Raw genomic sequence first — 26,868 nt, 5'->3', positions numbered from 1 at the left:
ACCCGCGGAGCGATGCCATGAGCCCAATTTAGCTAAAGGAACCGAAACTGACGCCCCAAACAGCGCATCTACCATTCACTTCGACAACGCCCTTAGTGACGACACTGTTTCCCTCGCCGTTATCAACCGTCAATTTAGACACTTCGCTTCGAAGCCACTCATAGACGCTCGCTTATTCTTATCCCCCAATGCGAGGGAAACAGTGTCGTCATTGAGGGTGTTGTCGAAGTGAATGGTAGATGCGCGGTTTGGTGCGTCGGTTTCGGCTTCACCAGCTAAATTAGGCTCATTGCATCGCTCCACGGGGATTACCAGTGGCCGCTTTGCCAAACTTTTCAAAGTGTCTATGTATTATTCGTAGGAAGGACTTGAATTCACCCATTTGACTCGACCAGCTATCACCACTGGTTAAAAAGTTAATTGTGTTATTTTCCATAATTACTGCCGTAAATAATGTGTGTACCCATCTGAACATGCCTTCTGCCACAGGAAGGCAACGCCGCAAGTAGCACGCAGATACTTCCTTTCTGTAATTTTAGGGGCGAAGCTCCTTAAGGCGTGGGCTGTGCGTCCCCTGTATGTAGCCACCTCTCGTTTAGTTCTTGCAGTGTTCACTAGATGGCGGTACCGTCCCTTGTATGTACCACAATTGGTACTGGACTGGGATTTAGGGACAGCGAGGGCAAAATAGACTTTAAGCGGGTAGACTTAACTAGAAGAAGGTTATCTGATTGGTGGCTAAAGTCAAGGCACGAGTGAAAATTAAACCCTTCACTGCGAAGTACGAATCCTCAACTTCATTATTTAAAGGGGAAAAAAAGATAAATGTAATGGTTAGTTCACTAAGTATTACGGCTAGGTGGCGTTAGCCGCCGCCCGATCTAAAGGGTACAGCCACATCCATCCATCCATCCATCCATCCTGTAGCCACCTTTCGTTTAGTTCTTGCAGTGTTCACTAGATGGTGGTACTTGTAACTGATGATGAAAAGATGCAAGATGTTATAACTAGACGGCGGTACTTGTAGTTGATGATGAAAGATGCGAGATGTTATAAAATAGGAATGATGTCACATATGGCACGTGTCGTCATTGGTGGAAGGCAATCGTTCAATTTAGTGCGGCGACGTACGCTAGGGGGGAGGATTGTAATAAAATCGAGTGGGCAAAATGTACGGAAGATTCATGGTTTACCAGGTTTTCCTCCAGAGCTTCGCCCACTCATCATCATTCACTTCGTGGATATGGCGGCACTTTTTTAAAGAATATCGAACACATTTCTTCAAACGCCCTGTATTAAACCAAAGCTTGTCGATATATAAAACCACAGAGTTTCTCATAAATTATCTAGAGGGAACTCTGGCACTAGCGTCTACGGGAACTACAACGCATTGCTAAAGCCAGCATAGGAATGACGGGTAGTACACGGATTTGTCTCGGCTTCTTTCTATCGGCTCCGTTTGGCTCCGGGAGTCCTGGAGCTGCTTCGTCGCAAGACGAAGTCCGGCTAACTATTAGCAGTTTCATTTGACCACCGTATAATCTTTTTGAGCTCCCAACCGAAATCGGGTCACGACGTTCGCAGCGATGTATTCTTTTACCCGAAACAAACAGCAAAACACAAGAATAAACGAACGCAAATGTGCGCTGGAAACTGCGAGCACAAAAGATGAGGCAAATCCGAGTACCACCCATCAGTGCAATGGTGACTGAACGATCGCAGTGCTAGAGTTCCCTTGAGTAAATATTACAGGAAAGTCTATGTACAAAACGGCGGACCTGCTGTCAGTAAATTCATTAGCTAGTTTGCGCCCGGGCTCGTCCGTTCTTTTCTGTTGTCCTGACTAGCAACGCCACTTGTGATAGTAGTCGCGTCCAAACACCAACATTTACCTTTTCATACGCTATTATACTTTCAAAGACACTCCACAGCGCAAGTAAAAATAAGTGACAAGTACGGTGGAAAGAGGAAGCTCGAAGAGATGAAAGTATTGATGCACGCGGGGTGTCACAGCCTTCAAGAAAGGACAAGGCCGCTTTTTTCAAACGCTGGCTCAAACCACGTTCAAGACTTTCTCATTTGCACATCATCGCAGGGACGACGCTTGCAAAGCGCGAGTCCGACGTGGAAGCTAGCGCGAATGTTACGCTCGTCGTTAAACTAAAACATCATCAGTGCCTCAAAAAACGCATAAACGTGGCAAAACGCGCCACCGTCTAAAGTCGCCGCTGAGAAGCAAACACCGGCCCACTTCTTTCCCGCTCGTTCTCTTTTTTCAATTCTCTTTCAGGAACTGCCACGTGTCGGTCATTCGAAAACGGAACTTGTGCCTTTTTGTTTTTTAAAACTGCGCTCGACAGTGCAAAACGCCTTCCTCGTTGCCACTCGCTGTCCTTCCTGTGCCTGTATTTCATCTATCCTGTTCCGCAGGGAAAAAAAGATAAAGAGAAACCGAAGAACACGCACAAGAGAAAAAGTGAGAGGGTCGAGGTAAAAGGGAAGATGTCACCGCCGGGAAGGAAGCAATCAAGCGAACAAGACGAAGACACGGCCCTCGGGAGTCACAAGGGCGCGCCGTGGGATTCCATCGCAGCTTCCCGTGTCAACACACATCTTCGCAAGCGGGTCTCGCGTTCATATATTGCAAGAAGAGACGACGCGTGTACTTCCCATATAAGCTTGCAGTAACAGTCAGGTGGAAACAACGCAGTCGCCAGGACCGATTACAAAGACGGGGCAAAGAAAGCTGCCTATGGCGTGTAAACATGCGCGAGTGCCAAGCAGATCCCAAGATATTTCGGTTGAACGGAGAAGGCTTGCGGAACGGCGCTTCAAAAGAAGTACGTCGAGCACGAGGGAAGTATTAAAAAAAAAATTGCGCGGGTAACGTTAGCGACTGTTGTCAAGCGTCCAGGGCATGTAATGTGATTGAGCCATAATCAATCATTTATTTATTTAACAGGCCCAAGAACAACCGTGAGGTCTTAGTGCAGGCGCCCACAGAAATGAAACAATAAAAGTCAACAATACAATACAGTCTTTATAGAAACAAATAAAAAGATTCAAAACGCACAGACAAAAACAAATCAGTGCAAAATGAAAATAATAAAAAGAACAGACGAGATTGATGGAATGAGAGTGAGAAATAAAGGGGAATATACACAACTACCTAGAAGCCTTTCTGGAAAACAGAAATGAGAAGGATCTGCACATTGTGAAAAACTATGTTAAGACAGCGCAGCGCTGAGACAAAAACAATGACGGTGGACTGTGAAAAACATCAAGGTCATTAAAGTTTACATTATAGATACTCTGTGTTTTGTGAACGGTAGAGTGTCGAAAGAACCTGGCAGGTACATGAAATGGTCAATTATCACTAGTTAGCTTACGCGGAATCCGAAAATTTACACAATTGAGAAGTAAAGAGCTGGATATCATACCATGAACAAAAGATATAACAGGTCAGCGCGATTTCGTCAGCAATGTAGTGATGGGAATGATAATAATTTGGCAGCGTTGAAAGAAATCGAGACATTTCTAGCGAAAGGATGGTTGTAAATTCTTATGAATTTTTTTCTTCTGGACTCGCTCAATGGTGTCACTGCCAGATTTAGCAATGCCATTCCAGATCACAGATGCACATCAAGTTGAGGAAGACATACTGCAGTGTACAATTTGTGGAAGGCCGTAGGAGAACTGAATTCTCGAGAGATTCTGCAAACACAGCCGAGAGAACGCTGGCCACACATGGCAGCACAATTAGTGTGGACAGAAAAACTTAGCATTCTATCGAAAACAACGCCAAGATCAATGAATTCATAAACCCTACAAAACAACATGATACTGACAGAGTATCGAAATGACATGATGGGTGTTTTGCGAGATATACTCATAAATTTCGTTCGAGGTATTCATAGAAAGGTAATTGTTGTCACACCATTCGGAGAAACAACACAAACCTGACTGCAGAAAGCGACGGTCATTAACTGAACGAATTTCCTTAAATATTTTAATGTCATCAACATACAAGAAAAAATAAGAATAATGAATTTGAAAAGATAGATCGTTAGCATAAATTAAAAAAAAAGAGTGAACTTAATACCGACTCTTGAGAGACTCCACAAGTCACTTTGTACAAGGAAGACGTTTGATTATTTCCGACAACATAACAAGCAGATAGCTGAGCAGGAGATTCACAACAGACGAGTCAACGTCAGAGTTTTCAAGTTTACCCGAAAACAGTGAGTGGGTGACTACGTCAAAAGCCTTGCTCAGGTCACAGTAGACTAGGTCAACCTAGTCCTGTCTGAGAAATAGGTGGGGAGATTAGCGTAATGAAACTAGCATGATTTGTGGTACAGTAGACTGGCCGGACAGAAACCTGTGTTGATTAGGAATCAATGAATTATTCACGCTAACATACAATATGTTGTGAAGAGCCAGCTAAAAGAGTTTTGATATGGCAAACAGTAGAGAAATCGGCCAAAGATTAGAAACAACAATTTTTCAGCCCGACTTAAACACTGGGAAAACACGCACAGTTTGCCACATGCTGAGACATTTGAATGAAACAACAATTTTGCAGCCCGACTTAAATACTGGGAAAACACGCGCAGTTTTCTACAAGCTGGGAAATTTGGAACCATTCAGACAATCATTAAATATTGTAGTCAGTACTGGGCCCAATTTACTACCATAACCCTTTAGTATGGCGGAAAGGATGTCATCTGGGACACACGATAAAGACGGTTTTAAGCGCCTGATGCATAAGCTGATGAGCTTTTCATCCAGCGAAAAACCACTAGATGTGCTAATTGACTTGTGATGTCCTATCTGCGTTTTAGAGTCCGAGGTCTTATAATCGGATGGAAAATGCGTGGCAAAACAGTCAGAAACGGCATGCACTTCGACAACGCACGAGTGCAGTAGCCTGTAATAATAATAATAATAATAATAATAATAATAATAATAATAATAATAATAATAATAATAATAATAATAATAATAATAATAATAATAATAATAATAATAATAATAATAATAATAATAATAAACTTATTAATATTCCACCAACATTATAATCGACCATTTTATGCACCTATCGGCTTCTTCCAACACGCCACCGTTCATAGCAAAGTCTCTATAATGGTAACTCGCATGATCTTGATGTTTTTCATTGTCCACAGTCATTGTTATTATCTGACCTTTGAACTGTCTAAACGTAGTTTTTTCACAATTAACAAATTTTTACCTTTTTCGTCTTTTAGGAAGCCTCCCACGTATTTGTGTATATTCCACACTACTTTTTCACTCCGGTGCCATGATTCTCGTCTCGTATTTTTATTCTTTTTATTCTGCGTTGATTTATTTTTGTGCGTTTTCTCTCTTTCTATTTGATTTCTTTTTCTCAAAACTGTCTGTATTGTATTTTTTTATTTTTTTACTGTAGTATTTTTGCGCGCGCCTGTACAAGGACCTTATTGTTGTTCCTGGGCATGTTGAATAATTGACTGATTGATTTACTGATTGATTGATTGACTGAGACAACGAACCGTGCAAAAGAATATGATAGGTGCAACCATGAATAGAGCAGACTGGGTCAGGGAACAAATCACCGTTAAAGCCAACTTACTCGAAATCAACAAGAAATGGGCGTTGTCCAAGCCCGTGGCGCACATGCAGGATAACCACTGGTCGTTAAGGGCAAGCGTCTGGATTCCCAGAGGAGGCAAACGCGCGCGAAGGAGGCAGAAAGTTAAGTTGGGCAGACGAGATTAACAAGTTTGCAGGGATGACGTGGCGGCAGCAAGAACAGGACACGGTTTGATTGGCGGTATATGGGAGAGGTCTTCGTCGGGCTGCTGCTGATGACGGCCATATTTCACTCCCACGTGATCTTTTTTTGTTTGACATCTCTCACACCAGCTTTTCGTTCTAGGCTATACGTTCGCACGAGACACACAAACATTTTGCCTGAACACGTGTAGAGTACAAGCTCCTCCCTCTTAGGAGACTCGTGAGACAGGCACGTTCGCTAATGAAAACCGGGGCAGTTTCGATCGGAAACTCCTATACTCGCTCACGGCGCTACGCGCAAGGCATCGCGTAACCTACAGCCGCAAGCACATCCGGCGCGCAAGAACGAACGATAAAAAAAAGCCGAACCTGACGCACGATCGCGGGCACAACACTTCGCATCGGGCTTTGCTATCTCGCCTGGCGTTCGAAAGAACTATAGCAAGAGCAAGCAACGGCTGCTCTCAAGCTTTGTCGCGACGCAAAGACTGCGAAACGCAGCAGTGCACAAAGCGACGTTAAGCCGGCCAGGAATCACCCTGTCGCGGTTTCATTCGGCCTCGGGCTGCGGTACGTAATTACAAGCACGGCACGGTGCAATATACCAGCACGAGGAGCGGCAGTACGACGGCCTGTGTGCCATGACACGGAAGAGGACACTTGCGCACATTCGGTAAGGGCTGCAGTCTCGTTTTCAATAGCGAAGCTTTTTTAAAACCCTCCGCGCCGCTGCTTATTAGCCGCTCCCAGCAACGGAGACAGCCCTATAGCACGACGAGTTGGCCCGCCGCGCGAGCCGAGTATACGAGCGACGAAAAAAAGGTGGTGCTTCTACCGGGGCGAGCCACAGCTGCAGCGTTAGACGTTAGTTCTGGTGCTGGAGTTTGGGCATTCTTGCATGGTCTGTGACAGGCTGTGGTTCGACTGTACCCTGTCTCCACCAAGAAAAAAAACGTCAGCCAGGAAGGCCAAGTAAAGCCCTAGCTGCTTCACTGTTTCTTAAACTTCACGCGGCTAGTGTAAATTTCTTCCGTATTTTTTTTTTAATTCGAACACAACAAAACTGTGAAGCGAAGAAAACATAGATACGACTCTGGGTACACGAATATGCGTCTTTACTTGCAGTGCCACCGGTTACTGGGTGATTTATTTGTGTGTTTCAACGTCCTGAACGAGTAGTATATATAGATAACATAGATAAAATAGCCATAGACGATATAGATAACATAGATAACATAGCCATATACGATACAATTCTCATACAACAGGGATATTTAGAGTTAACACTGAGAGGACTTCACATCGTGGCGCACTTAACCAAAGCCGGTAGATGCGTACAAAAACTTAGAACGGTCCCTTACGCAAGCCAACTCGATGTACTAATTCTCCCCCACTCTCTTCCGAAACCTTTCTGCACCTAACGTGGCTGTGCACTGCCTCCGCGATCAGCTCCCTTTCGACGAAGCGACAGGGCCATTTGATGGAAATAGGGGCTTTTAGCTTGAACGTGTGCTTATCTATGTTAACGTGTTACCGGATACCAATTTGCGTTTACCGTCTCGCCGGAACGCATGTTTTTCAACGTTTTAACTCTCCATACGTAAACGCTTACGCACTTACGTAAACGTATACCTTTACGTTTTCGCAAATCATAAATGGTGATGCTAATTAAATTTGGGCTATATTTAACTTCGATAGGATTGAATCCCCGCTGCGGCAAAACTACGAGACGTCTTTTTTATCGGGTACTGTATCCTCGCATGCACAAAAGTTAGAACACCATCGACACCATCGTGGCAGGTTCACAGAGTTGCTAAATTACTGCCACAATTTCGGCATCTTGTGGCACTTAGTGCAATCAGTCATGAACACAATCTTTACGCCTGCTTTGTTTTCTTTTTTGCTTTTGTCAGGTGAAAATAATTAAAAAGGCAACTCATTCGTAATAACGCCACTGCGCGGTTTTTACACCGGACGTACAATGCACGATGTTTCTGCAATAACAATTTAGTGATTGCCCGATTCATTTCAGCCCCGCTAGATGAAGCTACCTACCCAGCCTCTCGGGGGTTCACACGTTTACGGCTTCGATGTTCTTTAGGTCATTCTAGCTTTGGTATTTAGGTCATTCTAGCTTTGGTAATCCGGCTGGAACAATTTAATTGCTATTGGCGCTCGCACTTCGGCTTGTTTTGACCCGACGCCTGGAGTCTCCGCAATGCGGACATGACGAGTTCCTACGAACGAAGGTGGATTTGTGAAATAGGGCTGTAAACGTAAAGCCCATGCGGCGGATCGTTTACATCGCGTAAAGGCTTACGTTCCGTGAATTCCCACGCATGCGCATATGTGTCATTCGGTAACACGGTAACGTAAAGAAGTATACGTACAAGCTAAAAGCTTATATTATCAATTGACGTCGCATACAACGCAACCCCAAACCTTATTGCGTTAGCAATAATGTACCAGTTCAAAGTTCAACTTCAAAATTAATATTAACGTCATCGTGGCTGAACATATTTCGGCGATACGAAAGTGCCGTCCAGTCACATGTTTCGGCCTTACGTGACGTCACAATGTCGCCATGCGATTACTTCATAGTGTGACACGCCTTCTTGCCTTACTCGTGTCGATGCCGACGGCCAATTTGGCGCGTTTGACGAGGTACCTGTATACGGCTTACGCTTTAATAATACAAAGGACCAGCTTACAGAGCAAAAAAAGGGATGAAGGAACGAGGGCGAAAAAAAAAAAAAAAACATGACGTGTCCCAGTTCCTTGTCCTCATCTTCGTCCTCGTTCCTTTTTTTTTTTTTCGTTGTAAGATGGTCGAAAACGAACAATCACAACTAGCCCGCATTCCCCCTTTTAATACGAAGAACATTGCAGATTTCAACTTTTTTTTTGTGAGCAGTGACTCGGTCTCGGCGCCTCAGTACGTTAACTGACGGGATACTTCACGATCGGTGCAGCTAATTGGTGAACACTCTATGTCAACACACTCCATGGTGTTTCGTCCCACAAACGTGCACGCCGCCTCACATCAAACGAGCGGCCGCTCCGGTATAAATGACCAATTAACGACCGTGTCTTCCGGAGACGCACAACGTCAGACAACGGGAAATGGGTCGCGCGGCGGGCCGGCCGATCTGATCGACCGCAAGGCCAGCCCCGAGACCACACGGCCGAGACGACACCGCCGCCCTGGACGTTCGACCACCCCCATCCGTATCGGCGACCGAGTTGGCTTGTTTACTACGCGACCGCGAGGTTTGCCGTGCTACGCAGTCGTTCGCTCCCGACGGCTTAAACGCGGCCAGTCCTTATATCCCCCTTGTGCGCGAGTCGTCTGCCTGGATTTCGGGGACTACGCGGATGTCATGTGGACATTAAATGCTGCGGCGTCAGGGTTCAATCATGGCCTATACAGCTGCTTAGTATCGCGGATAACATTTACGGGATCCCTCACTATCCCGCGATCAAACGCGTGTGCTTCCCTCCTCGTGAGTTATTTGACGTATGCATGTGGGAGGTAGTGGCCAGATACTGCACCAGGGTGGCCAATCCTTCTCTGGTGAGGGAGTGCGTTTCCGGCGGTGGTTACCGGTGAGGCCGCACCCCAGGCCTCTTAATGCAGTTCCATCAACACGCGGATTTTTTTTAATCCGGTTGGGAACTCCTCGACTTCGCTAGCCTTGCTAAAGGCGATGTCTCCTCCTCACCACTTATTTTTCTTAAAAGCAGGTGTATAGTACAATGTAAACCCCTAAACATTGAGCCTATCACGATTTCGCGCTCGTCGGATACGCGTTGCTATCGCCACGTGCGCAGTCGGAAACACACAGAATGAAGTGGAATCACTTGATCGCGATAGTCAAGCACGACAGTCACGCGAGACGAGAAAGAACGGGCGGGTGGCCGCATGGCAAAGCAGTGCACGAGGCCATTCGCGTATGCGGCAATTCACCTACATGAACCAATCGACAGTATGCCTGTACTGTGCCGTCTACTCCCATGGTGCAAACGCGGCGAAGCGTGGCCGCGCTACGCGGGGCGACATAGCACACGGTGTGGCCGCGCATCGAAGCTGATCGGCGCAGGCGCACAGGCATCGCGGGAGCTCTTGTGACAGGCTGGCGCACCCTGCTGGCTTTGGGGTGAAGCATGCCTACTTATCAGCATGCGTGTAGCGATTGAGTGCCGCCGCAAAAAAGCGCACTTCGCTCAATGCATTTTTTGTGCAGTTTTTCGCGAACTGTGTAAGTCGTTCCTTCTCTCAGTGCCACAACCCTTGTTAATGGATTGCATCTTCGAAAATCGCTCGTAATTATATTGGTCTACACAAATGAAGACCGCAAAGCGGCTTTCCGTGTACGGGAGACGTTGTAGAAGACGGCTGCGGATAATTTCGACCGCGTCTGCTCCTCGAGCCCGAGCTTCACTCCCATAATTTGTAATGCCAAGTGAAAAGGGGTAGGAGCCTCGTCAAGCTGCTAACATGACAGCTTTTTGCTCTTATCTTTGCGTTTTCTTTCCGCAACTCTGTGATGAAAATGCTCAATAAAACTGAATGAATGAATGAATGAATGAATGAATGAATGAATGAATGAATGAAGTTCAGTCAAACCGGCTGAGTTTCGGTCAAGCAGCTGTAGCTCGTAATGACGTTCTCTCTACGATTGATGTCCTTCCCTTGCAGTGTCCTTCCGTATAACATAATTTCCTTCTTACACCCTCCTTCTACAGTCCTTTTTTTTTTTTTGTCACGCCGCAACGCGTTCCTTAGTGTTCAACCAACACGAATAGTAATGAATATTACTGGACTATATGAACACGGTGATTCTGAAACCAGCGACGGCGCGTCATGCCTGAAGAGTTTATTCTCGGACACCCTTGATAACAGCGCGACGTTCACTGAAGTAAACACGGTGTCTTGGTCATACAAGTGTTGCAAACACCGGCAACGAGCTATAGTGCCACAAACTCTGTGGTGGCCAGGCTATTACTTCGCAGGTCATACACTACAAACAAGAACAACAAACGGCACAGCATCGATGACGTAGATTAAATGTCCAGAAAGTTATCCCTCTCCCCCCCGAAAACAAAAAATAAAGAGCGAGGATAGAGGACAAAATATAATTGCTTACAATGACGGCCGAGACGTCAGTGCACGAAAACCCTTAGCTAAATGTTTTCGCCAACATGAGCGAATACCAAAGGACACTGCAGGGGTCACTTGAGGCATATGTTCCCGTCAGCTTTCTCATTACTCCATCGCGTGTCTTTTTCCTCTTTTTTTCTTTTTGTTTTGTGTTCCTTGCTCGATCGACCGCAGGGGTTAACGTACCACCATCCGGCAAATGGGACATGAAAGCGTAATAAAATACTAAAAGCAAGAATGTCAACCCCGAAGGTCGACTAATTAATTGCAGCACTCGACAACCTGTCAAAACGAAACAATGTTTAAAGAAAAAAAACAAAAATTATTATTGACCCATAAATGCTGTCGGAGGGGATGTCTCGCAAAATAACAACCCCTTCATAATGTTGGTCGGCCCCTTCTCTCTCTCTCTACACACACACACACACACACACACACACACACACACACACACACACACACACACACACACACACACACACACACACACACACATATATATATATATATATATATATATATATATATATATATATATATATATATATATATATATATATATATACAGCAACAAACCGGGCATCGTATCATATAAAAGGGCAACAGCGAAGAAAGGGGGTGTAAAGATAATAATATTTGGGCTATTACATCCAAAAACCACGATACGATTATGAGAGACGCCGAAGTGAAGGGCTTCTGAAATTTTGATCAAATAGTGTTCTTCAACGTGCGCTGACAGTACACGGGCCTCCACCATTTCGCCTCCATCCAAAACGCCACCGCCGGAATCTAACCCGCAACCTCCGGGTCAGCAGCCCAGCACCCTATAGCACTGTTCCACCGAGGCGGACTGTGTGTGTGTGTGTGTGTGTGTGTGTGTGTGTGTGTGTGTGTGTGTGTGTGTGTGTGTGTGTGTGTGTGTGTGTGTGTGTGTGTGTGTGTGTGCGTGCGTGCGTGCGCGTGCGCGCGTGCGTGTGTGTGCGTGCGTGTGTGTGTGTGTGTGTGTGTGTGTGTGTGTGTGTGTGTAAAAAAAGCGATGCGTAGTATATACATAAGTTATGTCTATGTAGTGTCAAACTAGGTATCATAGGATCATTAAAAAGAAAAAGGATCGACGGCACGAAGAAAAGGAACAAATTCAACAGTTCCAAAACAAAGGGAAAAACAAATATGTATTTTTTATGTGCTGATGTGCACAGGAACGTCAACCCGAAACATTCGCTATAATTAAATTAGCACTTTATTCATTATTATTTTTTATATCGTGACTTCACTGCTACTATAAACGTGCGCTCTGGTAAAAAAGGAGGTCCTGGCAGGCCATGGCGCACGCAGAAGCAGAGCGCTTCGTGTGTAATCGATGTTCATCAACAGCATACAATACCAGAACATTGATGCTATAAATTGAATACAAACGGAGAAGAAGATACTAGTACCACGGAACGCGTGGTGTTTCTAATGAGCTACATCATCATCATCATCATCATATTTGCTTGACTACAAAAGGCTACCTCAATTATCTCAAGTGAAGCCTGACAGCGTCAAGCAAACCAACGATCTATGACTGCAAGTTTCCCCGTGTCATCACTTCGTGTACTAGAGTGTATCAGCTCCCGACTAAACTACGGATCTCTCCTTTTTCCTTGGCAGCTGTTCTGGCATTGCGCAAGAAAATGGACAAGAACAGGAAAAACACATCGCGCATCGAAGTTACCCAAACGCGCAGCGACGCAACAGCTCAGAGTAAATATTTCGGGCACAAAGCTTAATGCTCATCCACCTCTTGCCGAACCAATAACCACTTCGTAACGAATGACGTCACCACGCTTACGCGAGCCAATGAGCACTCGCCGCATAACAGTCGTAAGAGAAGTCCATGGGGAGTGTCGCAGGAACCACCGCACTGCATGTCTTGTTTACCGACTTGTACTTGAACGAAAGGCGAACCTCACATTCGTTAGGTGTAAAAGGGAGCATTGAGGCAAATCATACATTTTGACAGGTGCATGGGTATTCCCCACTGAAGTACAGCCCATTGCTAACTTGGCACTCACTGCCAACCTTAGACATTCCCTCTGCTAACCTTTGCATTATTTACTGGTCATGTTGAATTTCATTGGCAGATCGCGAGCTCTGGGCCGGATTGCATGCGAATGCAGCGCGCAGATCCGAACGGGATTGCTCTCGCCAAATCTGCGATTGGAAGGCGCGCGTCTTGACGGGAGCTCTTGGCGAGCGGAAATCCAGCGAGGGAGGACGAGAGGGTGCGAGGGAGTGCCAAGCGTTTTCCGGACATCCATCGGTGGTTGGATGCAAGACGGGCGCACAGATTACGTCGCTTGAGCTTCCGGTCGAATCCGCCGATTTCGGCGGAGCAATCCATGCTCCACAGTTGCTCTCAGTCTGCCACAGTAACACACAATTCACTCTCCCAATCCGCCACTGGAGTGCGGTGGCTCCGTTCAGAGCAGAGAAACTTGATCTGGAACTGCCATAGGAATTCAACATAATATAACAGTCAGCGAGGGTCCAGCTGCAGTCTAGTACTTTAATTGCGACACAGGTCTGTATATTTTATGCATTGCAAATATCCTATTATGCAATAACAACAAAATTGATCGCTTTATTCGTGGGCGCCATCCACGGTTCCCTCCCCGCTCTTTGGCTTCACGGTCAACTGCCCCCTTCCCGCCTTGCAGTCTGAAAGGTCAGCGTCTGATTGACAACTACCTCTCTCTCTCTCTCTCTCTCTCTCTCTCTCACACACACACACACACACACACACACACACACACACACACACACGCGCGCGCACGCACGCACGCACGTTTATACATATATTTACGCGATTAAGCCCCCCCCCCCCCCACCCAGCGTCGGCCGATACACGAGTCGTTCAGCTCATCTGATCTTCTCATCCATATCAAGGCCTTGTTTTTGTATGGTAGGCTAGCACGTAAATTGCATATTGCCTTCGTAATTGAGGGCACCGCTCGGCGTGTTCACCCATAAAGCGCCCGAAGCAATTCGGGCGACTTCTGCAAACGAATCGGCAGCGCGATGGCCGACACAAATATCCGTAGCTTCCTTTTCTTCTTTATCGATTTCTGCCTGGAATTTTCTTGGCTTCTGTTTACTCTTTCTTTTTTTTTCTTTCTTCCTTTCTGTTGTGTTATCGAAACGACGAAGAGTATACCGAAAGCTTTCTAGCTGGAGCGTAAGAGAATGCAGTAAAGAATAACTGAAGTCATTTATCTCTCTCTTTCTCTCATTTTCTTCTAATTTCATCTCTGTAAGCGTCAGCGTTTGTTATAAATTGCAAGATACTGCGCTCCTCCCCCTCCCACCTTACTCTTCCCTCACATGTCTTTCCCGTTATGCCACGATCCAATTTCGCGTCGCGTCAGGTTAGGCTAATCAAGCCGACGCAACAAACGCGCGCACTGCACGGACTCCGAATAATGGTGTCCGAATAGTGATGGTCAGTCACTACTAACCGAGATTATATATTTTAGTAAAACTTGTCGTTTGGGCTAGTTGGTGCATGTTCCTTTCTCTTATTCATCCCCAGAGGTTTGCGTCGTCTAATGTTTTTGTAGCCGAGATTACGGTGAGGTATATAACAGCTAACAAAACCGCTGCGAACAGCCCTGCCAGACACTATAATGTTCCCTACGTATACAGAGTACAGTGGCGAGCACGGCAGACATCCGGGGTCATACGTTTTACGCCTCCGCGCAAATTAAACCAGGCTTCGTAGGACGGAAAATGGAGATTCCCCCTCCCCGATTACTCTGCCGAAATATTTCAATTTTGCATCTGTATTTATACATTATGCACATACGCCCCGCCGCGGTGGTCTAATGGCTAAGGTACTCGGCTGCTGACCCACAGGGCGCGGGTTCAAATCCCGGCTGCGGCGGCTGCATTTCCGATGGAGGCGGAAATGTTGTAGGCCCGTGTGCTCAGATTTGGGTGCACGTTAAAGAACCCCAGGTGGTCGAAATTTCCGGAGCCCTCCACTACGGCGTCTCTCATAATCATATGGTGGTTTTGGGACTTTAAACCCCACAAATCAATCAATCAATCAATCAATCAATCAACATTATGCACATACACAAACACACGCACGAACGTACATAATGACTGGTTAAGCACCCCCCCCCTCCCTCCATAAAATAATTGACAGAGGGTCGGCTTCTATTTGCCTAAGAAAAAGAAAGGGGGGGGGGCGTTATGAAGCCGTAATTGTGCGCTGAGTGTAAGTACCACACAATGAATAAGGCACTGCTGTCCCCAAAATTTGAATTGACGCTTGTTTACGCACTGAGGTTCACTTATGCACAATGCACCTCGTCAACGAAGGCTCCCTGCAGGCGCCGCCATTACGCTGTATGGGACGTTGTTAACATGAGAGACTCATAAAAAATGCACTGTCTAGGCTGTGAGGTCAGCTTTTGTACTCCTGTCCAATATAGTATAGAATGACGGGGATGCTTCTCTCCGTTAAAAGGTCTTAGCTACTAATTGTTGTTGCTCAGGGGTAAGCGCACTACGGCATGCGCAGAGGTAGTAGAGCAGTTTCACGCATAAAAACAGCGCACGGCCTTTAAAAAAGTGCGGGCTCAAGCTAGTCGGTAATCCATGATCAACTACTTCGTGCGCAAGATTTCTTAGACAACGGGCGAAAGAGACAAGGACGGGAGTAATCCGTGTATTTTTCGAGTATTTCGCGTGTCAGCCCTTATCTAGCTGTTTCGTGTCAATCCGTGTCTTTTGTGCCCGTCAATGTCTATTTCGTCCGTTTTTCAAGAAACTTTGGGCAAGAAATAGTCTAAAAAGGTGCTGCAGCAGTCTATAGGTGCATTATGGCGCCAATAAAGAAAAAAAAATGTCCAGGTTGGTAATGGCAATCCAGCCTCCGGAAACGAGACCCAAACCCGCGACTACGCGGCAAGCAGCAGAAAGCAGTGCATCTACCGAGTCGCATCCCTACGGGTAGCAGGCTTGAGCCTACTTTTGCAGGCAAAATTCAAAATTATTCCAAGCAATTCGTACCTAAAACAAAATCCTGGGACACTGCGAAATTAGGCAACACTGGAAAACATGGACGCTGTAAGTAACGAGGTTTATGAGCGGACGTTTTCGCAGTTCGAAATATCCAGGTTTTGCAAGTTCCCGTGTCAAAACGCGGTGTGACAGCGCTGCATCTTCATTTTCTTCCTCTTTCTTCGTCTGTATGCGCAGAAACGTTTACAAAACGCGTCGTTTCGTCGAAGGTGGCAGTGTCTTTTCAGACAAGTGCCTCATTTTGCTTGTCGCGATGAGCAAGGTCGACGATAAAATAAATTACATCGCACTGTTCGTGCGTGTAAACAACGTCTGGTGTGAATTCGGACGCTCGTGAAATCGTGGTGCAGTTGCGAAGTGTCTTCACTGAGCCAGTGATCTCTAATGGCCGATGCTCCTGCATTGCTGGCTTTTTACCGACGTGCGAACACTCATCAGCCATTCATTCCCATCAATGCTATATAGGTATAAGCGCCGCAGCAGCTGTCACAGGCCGTGTCAATCAGCAACAGTTGCCAGGTGGCACCGTTTATCAAACAATGATTGCCTAGTGCAACACGGCGAAACGTAAATATTACGCAGCGACTTACCCCCGTATTCACATAACACTCGTCGACTCGGCTTTCACCCTTCACTTGATAGAGTCGAGCACAGCGCCGCTGCTCGGCTGAAAAAAACGCTGCGCTACTCGAGAATAGCAGCAAATAATCACTGATATGCAGTGACCTGCCCTGTCTAGAGATGGCGCTCCCATCGGCTTTCTCAAGTGAAGGCGGACCGTTGAGTGAGGGGGCGTTCTAGAATACGGGGTTTTAGTCTGTCAGTTACTTCCTCGCTATGTTCAAATCCAAAGGATAAGGCGGTTACGGTACACTGCGCGGAATAACAAGGTTTCGTGCTTCATATTCGGTGCGGCCACAAGAAGAGGCGGAGGGAAACAATGATTACTACCTGGACCAGACAGGCCACCGCGTAAACGAACACTATAGCTTTCTATCAAAATAATGAAATGGCTAATTTGCTCACTCGCTGCCTGCAGCCTCTGCATGCCAGGCACGATTCGAACAGACTGAAGACGCCATGGGACGTGGCGAAAACACGTGTTCTCGTGAAGTTCTGGAAGCTTTGTTCATCCAGATGAAAAGTGATAAGATGTGTGAGTGAGGCCTCGGAATCGCTTTTCGATGCAGACGTGTCCCTTTTTGATGGATAAGGTGCGTTAGCACTTGATACGTTAGTGCGCGCCATGCGCCGTTCTGTTCGGATTGCCTATCTTATCTGACGCTCTGCGGTCAATAAAAACTGTTTGCAGTTTGCGCTCGATCGGTTCGCCCGTGTTTTCTGTGGTGTTCTTTTTTCGAGCTTAGCGCAATTATGTTCCTGCATAGGATCAACCAACTATCGCCCCTCACGAGTTGATGATGGTCAATGATTACTAACCGCTAAAGAATGATGGCAGGAAACTGTAGTCGCCAAATATTTATTGAATAATGCAAGCATATATGATAACAGGAAACTATAATTGTAAATTTGCGTATAGATAGGGAATTAGAACAGCGAACAAAGATGCAAGCGACAGCGCAATTTTAAGTAAAGCCAGCTTATAAAGAGCTCATCATGGCATTTTCCCAAGGGATAAGAAAGACAACATGAACAAAATGCCCAATCGACGCAGCTCCGCTGCTCGTGCGTGACCAGAGGATATGCTTCTGAGAAACGCCCGGTCTTCAACACAAACTGCCTCGAGCACCGCCTGCCCAACCCGACCAAGATCGATGCGCCGAAGACGGGACGAACTATAGGCCAAACGACACACACTTTCTCGGCCATTGCGGGTCCTCCATTTACCCCTCCCCCCCAACTCGTTTTCTTTCTCTTTGTTTAACATCGTTGCCGGTGATGCGTTTGATCGTCACTACACCTCCTGGTGCCGTGACTGCACCGTAACATCAGCTGAAACATGCCTTTCCTTCATCTTTTGGCCCAACTTTTCGTCTCGACACACATCAACGCTCAGAATACAAAAACGGAAGGAACATGTAGAAGGACAGGGTAAGCGCTGCCTCGCAATGTTTCAACTTTAAAGCGTTAGCACCAACTGCAAATACCTCCCCTCCCCCGCCCCCACAACACACACACACACAACACCGTTTCTATACTTTCTTTTCTTCACCACCCTTTTCCCTAACCTAACGCTGAGTAGCCGGTCAGAATATTATTTCAGGCCGAACTGTTATCTTTTCTCTCATAATAAGCCTCCTTTTCCCTCAAAGGAAAAATTCTGCTTACGCCCCTGCATGCACACTGGACTAAATAAGAGCGTTACTTCATCTCGCTGAGTTACAGATATACCGAGAGCAAGCGCGAGTACGTTGCTGTATACCTTTCCAATTCTTGGGCCGGGCGTAGACCACTCCGTAGTGACGCGCGTGGACGCACTCGAAGCGGCACACGTGCCTGTAGCTGCCGTGTGGCAGCGGCGACGGACCGGGCCAGTTCGGTTTAGATTCGGCCATGAATTCCAGCTTCTCTTGCGATATGGTGCTCGGAGTGCGCAGCGGAGACACGTCCACGGTCTCGCAACCGCTCAGCGAGATCTCGGAGGGCGGCGACGTCTGGGAGGACGGATAAGCTGCAGTCGGCTCAACGAAAGACGCCGGCGAGAAACCGCGCGACTCGGACGACGAGGGCTGGACATTGTGGGACGCCGGCTGCTGCTTCTTCTCGAAAGGCCGCTGACGCTGCCGGATCTGGGATCGCTTCTTCTCGGGCTGTGACGGCGTTCGGTCTTCGGCGCTGCGACACTTCTCGGGAAGCGACACCCTGCGCTTGATGGATGACGCACGCTGTTTGTCGGACGCCGTCTGCTGGGAGGACTCCGCTGCCGAAGACGGCGGCTCAGTTTCGGACCCTGTCGCTTTCGACTGCTGCTGCTCTTGAGACGGTCTCTTTGACGAAGACATGGGCGCATCGGGGCGACGATCGACGCGAACCTACCGCGCGACGCGACGCGCGGCCGGGATCTCCCGGACGGCGAAGGAAGGAAGGAGGGGCCCTCGACAACGTCGTCAGCCACTGTCGCCGTCGTCGCCGCCCGCCCATGCGACGCAGCGCGGCGGAGTCGGGCGCGCGACCGCGCGTCTTTCGCTCGCAAAGATGTTAGCCGCCACTTCCTTAGGCCGCCGCCATGTTGGTGATGATGATGCTCCTTGGATGATTGGCACCTACCCACTCGAGGGGGTCGGCCAATAAGGCAATTTATACGGTCTTAATTGCGTTTTCAAAGTGTTGATAGGGGTTGCAGAAACAATTATAATGATGTGTTAATGCATCCGAATTCAAGCTCAGAAGGTGTTGCGCAACCTCCCAATGACCAAAAACAATGACATTATGCGAAATTATCAGCGGTCGATGGAGCGAATAAAACGATTTGACTTGCGCAGGAACTCTCTACTGAATTGTATATAATTCTGTCCGAGATGATGATGACGATGATTCTTAAAGGGCCAGTAAGCAACCCCAAGGTCCAAAAATTGTAGAAAAGAGAAATATGTGCACTATTACTTCGTGAACATGGTCTGCAAGAATTTTGCGAAGGAAGTTACAGGGGCTAGAACATCGCGTTCATCTGGTTTCAAATTTTCGCGCGGCCTCACCACCCTTCTCCTTCAGAGGAAGGAGAAGGCGTGGCCCGTCATCGTGACTCCGCCCACTTCGGCATTGGGACAAGACGTCAGCGTATGACGACATCGGCGAGTTCGATCAGTCGCAACGCACTTGCGCTTGCTGCGATGCCTGGTTGTTTACTGTTTACCCGGTACCGATGCTTTTTCGCAGCCCAGTTGCTCGATTTGCAGCCGGTAACGATTTGCAGCAATACTGCGCGTTCCGAAACCCGGACATGAAGTTGGCCCGGCTTTTTGGGGGTTCAATATTTTGAAGAGCAAACTGTCGCGCCATCTGGGAGCAGAAACACAAAACACAAATAATGCGTTCAACAGTGGGTGTGCTGATCAGTAGGTAGCGCGACAATATGCTCACTCCCAAAAACTGGGCCAGTGATGTGTCCCGATTTCGATACATGCAGCCTATGGGAAGTTTCGCAACTCGATTTATTGAATAGCTCTGTCATAGCTGTGGGTGGCAACAGGAACTGTCGTTGACTTCACTACTGTTTGTTGAGACATGGTTTAGAACAATCGAAGAGCTGCGCGCTGCGTCACGACGCCGAGTTGCCACTTCGCGTAGAAAAGTAGCGCGAGAATTGTTTTTGTTTTTTCGAAAAGGAGGCTAAGCGCGGCACGCAGCTCTGTTATATTAAGAAAACGTGATTGCTGCGGTCTACTCAACGAATTACCGAGCTTGTTTGGGGTGTTAAAAAAAAAAAAAGTCGGAGCCTGTTGAGTGGCCCTTTATTACTATCCGCTTCGAAACATGGCGGCAACACATGTGTTGCCACATCGCCTACTTCTTTTTTTACTCAGGCATTACTTCATTTATTGTACTCGAGCTTCACACCTTTTCGATAACTTTTTTCTTTCCCTGCTCGGCACACAACAACCTATTTCTACGATGTACCCTTATCTAAGTCAACATAGCATTACCGTAAGTAGAGGCGCTATAACTATCGTCATGTCATACCAACTAGCCAGAGCTGCCACACTTCTAAATTTTACATGACGTCTCAGACAAGTTCCTCGAGTTGGGTACCTGAATATGGCGAATACCTTGCCATATTATCTCATTGGAGAGTGTCAAGGCAGCGGATGACAGAGAGTCGTTTAGTCGTTTTTTGAAGTTTATATTGTAGTTTATGCTCAATGAGCACGAATTCTATCAGCATGTTGGCCGACTACCCAGTACGAGGCATGAACCACACCCTGGCAAAATGAACGAACGAACGAACTTGGACACCAAGGGGGCGCGCCTAACCTATGCAGAAAAGAAGTGCAAATTCAAGGGCTCGTTCACTTTGTCAGAAAGAATATTAATGAGAACTAACAGACAACGATGCCAGAGCAGAACGACATAGAGTGTTCGAATTCACGTTGCACAAATAATTATACGCGTGTATATAACAGATGAATCGCGTGGTATGGGTTCCAGCAAATATTTTTGGAATAAAGAAAAATAATGCTCCGAGCTTTATTTCGAGAGATGTGACGATAAAGAATTGAACAACTGAATGGGAGGTGCTCAAGTAAACTAAAAAAAAAATCTGTTTAAACAGTTTATTTATCTATAAAAGAACAAACTATTCAAACAAAAGTCGCAAAGATTTGCAAAATCTATCTATCTATCTATCTATCTATCTATCTATCTATCTATCTATCTATCTATCACTCTGTGTGTGTGGGGGGGGGGGGGGGGAGAACTAAAGTATCCTTCCACATCACGGTGAAAGGAAAGGTAAGGAGAGGGCACGCCCAGCCGGCGCAGGGCGTAAAAAATGTGGCGGAAATTACGTCACAGCAGTCATATTTACTGGGCACAATGGCGGCGTTTTGTTATTGTTGATGCAGTGCGGTGCGGCACCGTTCAGGTGGTCCAGCGGCGGTGTGCGCGTTTTCATGGGCCTCACACCTAACCGTGGCGTAGTGCAGGTGTTCGACAGCATCTATTCTTTGTGCCGCATTGTTAGCTACGCGATTTTCCTCCGGTGGTGGTTGTAACCAGGTGTCTGAACTAGAAACCATGGAACGAGCGCGCGTATACGTACTCAGAATTTGCAGCGTCCGTCAAAACTGTGTCTAGCCCACAGCCTGACCGAAAATTTCATAAAACCTAAAGAGAAGCGCAAAAGGGGGAAAAAGTGATCTGAAAGAAGCTGTACAAATTTCGGTGCCTGGTTCGTCGCGCGGCAATGTCCGAAATATCTTTATTTTCAGAAAGAACACATCAAACAAAAAAAAAAGCTTCACGTGCAACTTGCCGTGTTTATCGTAAACGCCGGCAGTGCAAGAGTACCACAGCCATACGCAGAGATTTCGTCAACCGTATCGCGGCAGGACAGCGTGTTGAAATCCATTCCGTTGGTTTCGGATAGCACTGGCGCACACGGCGCGCAGGCCACGTGCTTTTTGAGACAGAGGGGGAGTCACGCCTTCTGCTTCGCCTGACGATAGTTGTAGCGCGAGAACGAAACGACGAGACAGAGACAAGAGATACACGAAAGACACCTTCTTGTCCTGTGTCGTCGTTTTGTTCTCGCGCTTATAACTATCGTCATGCCATACCAACTAGCCCAAGCTGCCACACTTCTAAGTTACGTTTCTGCTTCGCATTCATATGTAAACAAGAGAGGAGATTTCGCCCAGTCAATATCTCCGACTTCCGGCTTCATCGCGGCTTCACAACGAGTGACGTCAGGGCCTCTCTAACCTTTCCTTCCTCCGTGTTCCACATCGACCTAATTCACAATAGTAGCTCCATGCAACACTGTCGCCATCTGCCTTCGACGCTCGCAAACCCCAAACCAAGATCGACGACCTCAGAGAGTGAGTCGCTGCCTGCGCTGGCAGCGAGCGACAAATCTCTGAGGTCATGCACACGCGTCTACAATTCATAAGGGCGCCAACAGATGGCGCAGCCTCCTCTAAAGCGCGGAACGAGACCGGCAGTTGAGGGCGCGCATGCGAGAGTGGTAAGAGCGGACGCGAGCGCGATACTGAGAGCCTGCGCGTCGGCTGGCGATGGACAGTCGCAAAAGCTAATACCCGTGCCACACGGGCAGAAAAAATGGCATTTACCCCCGAATGCCTTCAGATTTATTGCCATTCACGCGGTGCCACACGGGCGAACAAAATGGCATTCATCCGAATGCCATTCGCCGCCAACTGCCTTCGCCAGAACTCAGTTGACTGAGAAATGCCTACTCTCGACGACACAGCTCACGAAGTGCGATTTACCTGAAAGTATATAAAACAAATCATATTGAGCTAAAAATGAAATTTCCCGTCTTTTATTTGCACTGAAGTCTTAAAAAGATGCTTTGAACGTTATACGAAGAAAATAAAGTATTGATAATGAAATGCTTGTCAATTTTAGTGTCCATTTACGCTGTGGATCTGACTAGTGTTGGCTTAGGTTGCTACGGTCGGCTGCAACGTTGTAAAACAAAGCAAGAAACTAAAACTTAGGACAGCATAATACGCTTATTTCTTCATTTGATGATTATCTGATGTGTATGAAGCTTGTAAATGCTTCTTAATTTTTTTATTGCTATTCACTCAATGCTCACTTGGAAGGTGCTGTGATCGACATCATCAAGTCAAATGTCATTCGCTTTGGACGTGTAGCAGCGCCGGCGAAACGAATGTCATTCGGGAACTGAAGGCCTTCGCCACCAAATGTCATTTTCTATGCCCGTGTGGCACGGGTATAAGCCGGATGTCTGTGATGATTCGCTTTCAGCGTAGGAACGACTCTCCAGTCTTCCATTCATAATTCCTAATCCGAAATAACTTTTTTTTTTGGTTTGTTTAGCGCGACCTAATGCGAACTGACTTGCATTGACTTAACTGACTTGAATGCAAACTGCGATTTTAGAAAATAGATTGTTCCGAAATTATGGAGTATGCGAACATACACGAGTACTAATGTGATATATCGTTACAAAGTAGCAACTCATTAAGCCAATTTTAAAGGACTATGTTTCATTCAAATGAAAAAAGGAAGATTTAAGGGACCGGCGCGGTTGTTTCGCTTTCTCTAACTCTAAATAACCTGCAGCAAGAAGTAAAGAGAAAAAAATTAATCATTTTTATTGTTTAGAGCTGGGTTGTTGTATAGTACTCAGTGTGTTTTTGTTTCGTATTTTGAGCTTCTATGAGATCGTAACTCATTTATTCATGGTATATGAAGCAACAAACGTTTTGCACTTAAAACTGTACAAGCAGGGTTCGTTTTAGGGCCGATGTAACGGGGGCTTTTTATTTTACTTTTTTTGGTCCCCGTATTAACATTTGCACTCACAGAGAAAGCGCTAGCATCAAAGAAGTTAGAGTGCAATAGGTGCGAACTTGGAATGGAAGTGTACTACGTCACACCTGGTAGCACAACTTATACTGCAATCGCCACAAGATGGCTAGTTGGGCCAGTTGGATTACGTTCATAATTGAAAATTTCGTTGAAGCGCACTAAAGAAAACAAACGGACAGAAGTGGCAGTAGAGGCAAGCGCTGTCCATCTTCTGTCCGTCAGCTTTTTAGTGCACTTCAACGAAATTTTCAGTTATACTACTATCGTTGCAATCGTTTCACATGCATCGCGAGACCGAATTTCGAATGGCACCCCACTTCGCATCACAGTCATTTTTGCCTCACAAAACAACTGCCCAGGAGAGGAGGCATCAAATAACTTTAATAGTACATATACACCGACATAAATAAGCGCAGATCAATTTCAAACGAGAAGACTTCGTATTTCTTAGTATATATGCTCCTGCCCCACATACATACATACATACATACATACATACACACACACACATATATATATATATATATATATATATATATATATATATATATATATATATATATATATATATATATATATATATATATATATATATGTATATCCTCCTGAGTTCCAGCTATGGGGATTTGTCCAAAATATTGGACATGAGATACCCCATCACTACAAAGATCTCAGCATGTTTTCTTCCTCAAAAACCACTTGTCCAATATTTTGGACATCTACTGGCGCCCTCCATGAAGTTTTGTCAAAATTGCGCCAGGAGATCGCGAAACAAAGAAGAAAACATGGTGGCGTTCAACAGGGCAACTTCTAGAAGTTAAACGGCGAAAGTTAAGGTCCACTTTTCTGTTGGTTTTTTATTATTTGTTACATTTTGAATAATAGCTTGCAGTTATTCCGGAATTTGTCACAATTTTCTTCAGTAGCCTTGCTTTGTGTTGCTTCAGGCCCACTACTTAACGCTTTAATTAAGTTTCAGCGTCCAATTAGTTGGACATCACGCCATACCAAAAGCACAGGCATAACGGAAATAATAAGCTTCACTTTTTATCTTCGTCACCTACACACCCAGTTGTGAAATTTTCAGGAAATTCCGTGGACCAAAATCCAACCTGGAAGCCAGGAGGATATATATATATATATAGTGTTTAGTACATATGTGACATAAGCTTCCCAATTTGTATTAAATCTTGCATTGTAACTCTTTATATCTTGCTGTGTATGATGTTTCAATTATTTTGAAGTAGCAAGTGATGTGTTGCAGTAGTTTCTTCCACGACTGAATGAATTGTTGCTGACTGTACGGTATCCGGTTTACCAGAAGCTGTTTTCAACAGCTTTTTGCCAGGTAGGACCTCCCACTTGTAGCGTTGGAAATAAAGTTTAAAAAAAGTGTTCCAGTTCCACCTGGCAACACATTGTATTAATGCTGCGACGCAGCCCCCTGCTAATCTGGAAAATACTGGTGGGCGACACATGCGTAACATATGCCGCAAGCTTGACTGAATCCACTCACGCGCAATCATCGCTCAAAAAAAAAAAAAAAAGGAGGGTGAGGGGGGAGAGCCGGAACGGCCCGAGCGACAACAGATGGTAAGCGACGCAAGGCGAGGGGGAGTTATACTGTGCGTTGCACCCAAAAAAAGTCATATGGGAGCCCACTACAGTCACTCAGAAGTGAGTGCGACAATACATCACAGTGCATCAAGATAACCGCCTCGTTTAGCCGGAAGAGGCTTCCAGCCAACACACCCTTTGACAAGGCTATTTGCCCAAACCAAAACACCCATACCATAGGTATTTCGGAACACCAAAACACCCAATGACATGGGTGTTATGGTTTGTCAAAACACCCTTATCGTAGCAGAGAAGTCTTCGGACATCTTCCACGTGGCGTGTGCATGCCAGTCAACCCCTCGCCTCACCCCAAAACCGAACCCCGCCCGGGAGAACTGGGAGGCGGCCCTGCTCAGCTGCTCCGACTTGGCGAGCCAGAAGGCCCTGGTCAACCGAGCGCGAGTCGCTATGGACGCCAATGGGCTTCTGTAATGAGGAGCCCAGCTAGTGTTTGTGAGGGTACCACGTACTCCCTGTATATAACCACGTACTGCCTGTATATAAAGTTTTTTTTCTCTCTCTCTTCTTTCGTAGGGTGTTAGTTATGGACACGGCAAAGCACCCTTAACAGAGCAAACCGATTTGCACTGCACTACACGTTTGGAGAAATAAACCGCACTATTGAGACAAGCGCAGGCACACTCTCCACCAAATAACTTTACACTACGCAAAATACAAGCCCCAACTACACCTAAATGTCAAGTGCGCGGTTCCATACCGACTCTGTCCCAGACATACCGGCCCCATCACCTCAGAGTGAATACAGCACACCGTCACTAACCCTGCTCTAACACACTTACATAAGAAGCCCAGTTTTCGAACCTGGGCAACGCGACCTCCTCGTGGGGTAACTCTCCTTAACCATATGTTAACCATGTCGGTAAAACTGGCACGGTCAACATATCAGTGAGACTTCACACATATCAACAACAGTGGTCTAGTGGTCATGGTGCTCGACCACTGACCCGCAGGTTGCGGGATCGAGTCCCGAACGCGGAGGAAATAGGCGAAAATAAATTTGAGGCCTGTGTATAAAGAACATCAGGTAGTCGAAATTTGCGGAGCATCTCCCCTAGGGCGTCTCTCATAATCATATCGTGGTCTTGGGACATTGCATCTGCTGTCCTGGGCATAAATACAACATTTTTTTCATCGTGTTCTTGTTCCTTAACAATGTTGTGATGATACCGATTATGGTGAATTAAAATCAAACGTGAAATCAAATCAACCATTACATACAATTA

General features: G+C 46.3%; 1 protein-coding gene across 7 annotated transcripts in view; it reads right to left on the bottom strand.

Annotated features, from left to right (window-relative positions):
- The window catches only part of Pfrx (6-phosphofructo-2-kinase/fructose-2,6-biphosphatase), a 127,498-nt gene that overhangs the window by 46,408 nt on the left and 54,222 nt on the right, over nucleotides 1-26,868 (bottom strand). Inside the window, exon 1 of one of the 7 annotated variants that reach the window (XM_037415449.2) lies at nucleotides 18,411-19,052. The exons of 3 other annotated variants lie outside the window; for them this stretch is intronic. In XM_037415449.2, the coding sequence (XP_037271346.2) occupies nucleotides 18,411-18,990 (580 nt within the window). In that variant the 5' untranslated portion in view covers nucleotides 18,991-19,052. Of the gene's footprint in view, nucleotides 1-18,410; nucleotides 19,053-26,868 lie in introns of those variants that run through there. 3 more of the 7 variants (XM_075873086.1, XM_037415446.2, XM_037415443.2) reach the window with 3 other exon arrangements.

Source organism: Rhipicephalus microplus, chromosome 9 (assembly GCF_043290135.1).
Source record: "Rhipicephalus microplus isolate Deutch F79 chromosome 9, USDA_Rmic, whole genome shotgun sequence".
In the NCBI taxonomy this organism is placed as follows: Eukaryota; Metazoa; Arthropoda; class Arachnida; order Ixodida; family Ixodidae; genus Rhipicephalus; species Rhipicephalus microplus.
The sequence above is the reverse complement of the archived record's forward strand: the minus strand, read 5'-3'. Positions and strand labels throughout refer to the sequence as shown.